Source organism: Durio zibethinus, chromosome 11 (genome assembly GCF_047325235.1).
Source record: "Durio zibethinus cultivar Kanyao isolate XHJ-2024 chromosome 11, ASM4732523v1, whole genome shotgun sequence".
Taxonomy (NCBI): domain Eukaryota; kingdom Viridiplantae; phylum Streptophyta; class Magnoliopsida; order Malvales; family Malvaceae; genus Durio; species Durio zibethinus.
The window spans coordinates 13,175,468-13,181,593 of record NC_143172.1 but is presented as its reverse complement, the minus strand read 5'-3'; the positions used below and the strand labels follow the sequence as shown (position 1 = coordinate 13,181,593).

Below are 6,126 nucleotides of genomic sequence, written 5' to 3'. Positions count from 1 at the left end.
TTAACAAAAAGTGTACATGCTCAAGGCTAAACCAATATTTAATCCATTTATATTTTAAAACTCCATTTATTCATATATATGGGATTTTGAAATTTATTTTACATATCCAATAACAATCGGTGCACGAGGCTGAGGATGGGGATAGTTAGAGGACAACTATACTTCAATAAATTGATCTAAGTATCATACAGAAATCAGTTTATTTGTCCTGACGATAGATATTACATTGAAACAATTAACTTGGTTAGAAAAAAAAAATACTACAACAGTAGAGTGATTAATCAATGGAATTATTACAATATTTTTAAAAATTGACATAATGTTAAAAGCCAGAATATGGATTCCCAACTCATCATATGCATAAACAAATTCTGACGCATTCAAGTTTCAGGTACAATCCAACTTCAATAGATTGAAGAGGAAGCAAGGAAATTTTGAAGGTAAAAAACACAAATTTAAGATAAATAATAATGATACATAAAAATACACGTAAAATAAAGATTATTCAGTTGTAACAACAATTATTTGAGTGTTTAGTTGCAGTCACTTCGTCAATAGTGATAATTTCTTTTCCGCCATGAAGATTAGCTGTTTCATTTGTTTTAGCATCTAAATATTTTTTACTTGTGATTTCGTGAATTTTTGTGATCATACGTAAAAATGCTTCCTCAACATTCAAATTTTCCAATGCAGATGTTTCCATGAAAAACAAACCTTCTGACTCTGCAAGATTTCGTCCTTCTTCCTCACTAACTTGTCTGGACTGAGCCAAATCGGATTTATTCCCAACAAGAACAACTACCATATCGGAATTACCATATTCTCTGAGCTCATGCATCCATTTCTTCACATTTGCAAATGTTGTTCTCCGGGTTATGTCATAAACCAACAATGCCCCCAGCGCTCCCCGATAGTATGAACTTGTAATTGCTCTAAACCTGTACCAAAACAGTGTTCGCTTACATATTCATAATTGAACTTTGATTATTAGAATTGAAAATAAAAATTTTATTAACAGATCGCATAATTATTAATGGTTTATGCCTTTTTCATTAAAAAATAAATAAATCTCACCATTAAATTTCTTATTTGTTTCAAGTAATAATTAGAAAATATTTTATCTAAATCATTATTAAAAATATACTATTATTTGCATATATATATATATATATATATATCCTTTCATATATACCAGTAATTTTATCAATCTAATACAATATACTCGACGTAAAACACAGTTTGTTGCTAATTACAATCACAAAACTAATCAAAATTATTTGTGATTTCATGTCCTTGTAATAGATATATTTTAGTAATATAAAATGTAATAAAATATGGTATTGGATTAAATTATAACTAAAATATAACAAATGCATAAGAGGATAACAAAATTGAATCGTATGTGATTTGTCATAAAAAATTACATTTGCAAAAGTATGGTTTAATCTTAAAAGAAAATTATATTTAATTTTTATATCAAATTAGAACTAATTAGGTTTTTATCATACTTTCTTAAAATACCTCTTTAGATGAAGTGATGATATATATTGTTCATATTATTTACATTTTATATACTTGATCTATTCAACATTTTTATCAATCACTTCTTTTTTCCAAAATTTAAAATTCGTGAACCAAGTATCCCTACAATGAACTCTCTTCCTAAATTTATCTCATATTGAGAAAATATGTAAAATATTATCCACAAATCCTTGAAAATTTAGGGAAAAAACTATTAATAACATGAAAGTTTCAGGTGTGAAAACTTTTCTCTCTCTTTTTTGTGCTATTCAATCCTTTGCTAGTCGAAAATTTTGAAATTAAAAAATAATAATATGAGAAATAACAAAATAGATACTAAAAAGATGAAAAAAAAAAAAAAAAAAAAAAAGCAGGGAAACGTACCAAAGAAAACTAGAGAAGAAGAAACAGAAAAGAAAGAATGGGGTTAGTGGACACTTAATTCTAAGAAAATAAAAAAGACATTCTAAATTAAAAAAAAAAAAGAAAACCATAAAAAATATATCAAATACTACATTAGAATAAGCAAAATCTATATACTATATATAAAAAGAATCCCAAAGGATTCTGAGGCTACCATATATACCGGTTTTTTTGTTGGTTTTTCACGGTTTTTCCCCTATCTGGTTTCAATGAGAAAACTAGCACAAAAAGAAAACCAGAGAGTCATTATTGACTTTAGAATCCTGAAAAACAGCTCTTTGCTCCACATTTCTACTCCAAAACGCAACCCAAAAATTTTTTTGCAAAAAAAAAAAAAATCGAAATTTGCAGAGCTTCTTTCAATTTGAAGAAGCCGAAGCAAACAAAAATGAAGGGAATATAATGGGTTAATAATTTTCAGTTTTTTTTCTAAATAGAAAATAGGTTTGTTCTTAAGCAGTGAATTTAACAAAACTAAAAAGACATTATTTTTGAATGTTTTTTTTTTTTTTTTCTGGTTTTCTTTTTTGGTGCATACAGAGATGAGAAACAGTGATAGTGAAGCAAAGAAAAGGAGAAATAGAGAAAGGGCAAAGCAAGATTCCATCATTACGACTAGAACCATTACTTCATTGACGAGTTCCAAAAATTTGTCATGCATTGGAACATGCATGAGTTGCATGTTGTTTTGAGTGAGATTTTCAGGAAAACTGGTGGTTGAAATGCATGCCTAAGTGCTTAATATTATTTGAAGTTGTATAAGTAGTCCTTTATTTTAGTTCGGAAAGCTTATTCTTTCTTAAGGATAACAGCAATTGATTATGTAATAAAATCTGTTGCGGCCCTTTTTTTAACTGCTGCAGGATAATGTTTGATTTATTTTTTAATTTGGGAATTTGGGGAATATTTCGTATTTTACTGCTACAAGATATCAGATTTCTTTCTTTAAAGTTTCAATTTTTTAATTTGTGTAAAATCTTTCTCAAATTTTCCCCAAATATAAATCAGCAGAGATCAGATTTTATTTTTTTTACTGCTGTAGGAGATCAGATTTATTTCTTAAGTTTTAATTTTTTAATGTTTGATTCATTTTTTTGGTTTTTATTATTTGAAATTATTGAAAATATTTGAACAATCATGTTTAATATCAGTTTTTTTTTTTTATTTAAGCATTATGTACTCAGTTTTTTTTCACCTGCAACAAAGTGCGGGCCAACTATCACATAAAACATTTTCAATACGATTTTTTTTCACATAAAGTCATATATAATATTTTAATATTGTTTTAGAAGTTTTAAAATTCCACCAATATTTTGTAGAATTTATTCTAAACTTAATTTCTGAAATTTTTAATGAGGATAGGATTTTCATTTGAGTTTAATTTTAAAGATAAGTCTTTAATAATAATTTGGGTCCCACTAGAATAGAAACATTCTTATAAAGAATTAATGCCTTTTTAACTATTAAGATGAAAAGTCTCCTTTGAACCAGTAGTCAGACTATCATCAAGTTACTGGAAAGATGTTCATGTGATTTGGCTGAGTTAACTCACATGTTCAATGCATATGTATGGAACGGGAAGTGTTTAAACAACTTTCATTTAGCTTTATATATTAAAAAGAAGGTAAATTTTGACAAACAGATTGAAAATAATTAATTAATTTTAGGTTAAATACTTTATTTTTTAATTTTTGTTAATTTTCGTATAATTTATTGTTAAAATATTAAATTTTTAGTTTCAATAACAAAATTTAAATTTTAATAATTTTAAATATAAAAAAAATCAACATCATAATAACAAGTATATCATTTTACTAAGAATTCTATAATCTGTTAATAGAGTGCTAAAATCTTAGTTTTAATTATAAGATTCAAATTCTAAGTGCTAATAAAAAATCAGTTTCTAAAACTGAGTCAGTGAGTTTAGATAGGTCCGGTTTGGCTGAGTTTTAGTGAGTTCAATCAATCGCTATTCATCTTCATCAACTAATACAATAATTATAGGCAAAAAAAAAAAAAAACTAATACAATAATTGACCCAACTGATCAATAATTCTTCTAATTCCTATAAAAATTTTGCTTTATCCATTAAACTAAAAGATGATCTCATATATGTATATATTTAAAGTGTATCAAGTCATAGCTTCAGCAAGGATTCGAAGGTAAAGATGCTACTGTTGAAAAAGATGCTTAGGGTAGGAGATAAGGTTTTTCAATTACCTTTCTTGGCCGGCAGTGTCCCATATTTGAGCCTTGATGATTTTGTCACCAATCTTAACATTCCGGTAAGCAAATTCAACCCCTATAGTTGGCTTGGAATCCAATCGAAATTCATCTGCGGCAAACCTTGAGAGCAGATTTGATTTCCCAACTGCAGAATCACCAATCAGCACAGCCTTAAACAGGTAATCACACTCTTCATCATATGCTGAATCAGCCATATACAAGAAGAGAAAAGCTTCAAAGAAAAACCAAAACAAACAAAAAAAAGTTCGAAGAATTCAAGAAACCAAGATGTTTGAGAACATTATGATATGTCTAGTCATACATATGACTCCAAATCAAGTACGTTTCTGCTATTTGCTTTGGAGGGTATTGAGTTGTTTACATGTGAAAACAAATGTAAAGACATGATTGGTTGTTCTTTCGATGTTGATTATCAATATGCAACCAAACCTTCCTTTTATAAATCTTCCCAAACAAATTTACTGAGGGCAACTCAACCATCTACTTCCATGTGTTGGCACGCTTTTCTTGTTGTGATGATGTACCCATTTTTCATTGGGCCTTAATCCGCCTCTTTGTGACACTATGGCGATTGTATCATGCGTTTAATTCTATATTCAAAATTTTGTTGAAGAAATGATGGTTAATCATCCCATATACGATCGTTTTAGAAATTAAATTTGTTTTTTAATTATTTTCATATTTTCCAAATTAAATTTAAGATCTTGATGTGGGCATAATGGTCTATTCCGTGACACCCACAAAAGATATCCCAATTCTTGAAAGAAAATAAAACAAAATACATTAAAAATCAAATAGCAAATCAATCAACAAAGAAAACTACTAACTCCGTAACTTTTTTTGCTTGGAAGAACTTCCTTTATGTTTAAGCAATTGATATATACGTTCAACACTTGATGACAAAATGCCCTATAGGGTTAAACACGATTTGACTTTTAATCTAAATTCTCTTAAAATGTTTGGTTTAGATTGAATTGCATGAAGATTGAAGCCTTAATATCTTTGAGAGAAAAAATGATAATAATAGTAAAAGATAGATCAAATTATGTCAAAAATTTTTATATTAGATCAAATTTTAAAATTTAATTTTTATATTATAATTGATATAAATTTAATTTTTATAATATTTTGAATTAATAATTTTAATTTAATCATTAACTTTATCAAAATTTCATCATTAAAAATATTAACATAATAATTAATTTAATAATATAAATATTGATTTTACTACGTGATATTAACTTCACTCACAATACCAATTACAAGTGAATAAATCTACTCAACAGTAAGTTAAGAATCTTCAAGTGAAAGTAAAATCTATATTTGCCACATGGATGTTTATATAGATAACTCTCTTAAATGATACATAAGATAGTTTTTAAAAAAATAAGATAATTTTTTTAATTATAAACTAGTTTTTTAATCCGTGCTATGCATGAAAATTTTTTTATTATTTTTAATAATTTAAAAAAATTATATTAACCTTAAATTTTTATATTACTTTAATAAATAAATATATAAACATTTATTGATTTATTAGATATAATCATATATTCATAAATATTAAGGTACAATTAAATAAGAGTTTATATATATATATATATATATTGTAATATTTTTTCAAAGTCAAAACTTTTGTAAAATTTCAAAGAATTATAAAAATTTTTTCTTTTTCATAAAAATTATTTTTTCAATTCATTTACTAAACAATGAAAATTTTGCTACTCGTTTTTTCTTATTCGATCAAAAAAGCAAACTTTAGTTTTAAATAATCAAGATTTTTATTATTGGTTTATATGGTTTTTTTTTTTAGTGTTAAAAATGTTGTTATTTACATTTTTAGATTTCTCACGTGATTTTGGTACAATTTCTTTAAGGTTTATATTTTTTCTGTGTTTTATTTTACTCTTAATTGTGGTTGGATATTTATAACTA

General features: G+C 26.0%; 1 protein-coding gene across 1 annotated transcript; it reads right to left on the bottom strand.

The window, feature by feature from the left end:
• Positions 1 to 274: 274 nt before the first annotated feature.
• On the bottom strand, positions 275 to 4,598 carry LOC111290560 (ras-related protein RABA6a-like). Its single transcript, XM_022881907.2, has 2 exons — positions 4,165 to 4,598; positions 275 to 938 (listed from the first exon to the last, which is right to left on the bottom strand). The coding sequence occupies exons 1-2, from the start codon at positions 4,383 to 4,385 to the stop codon at positions 506 to 508; spliced, it is 654 nt and encodes a 217-aa protein (XP_022737642.1). The 5' UTR covers positions 4,386 to 4,598; the 3' UTR covers positions 275 to 505.
• Between the last annotated feature and the right edge of the window lie 1,528 nt (positions 4,599 to 6,126).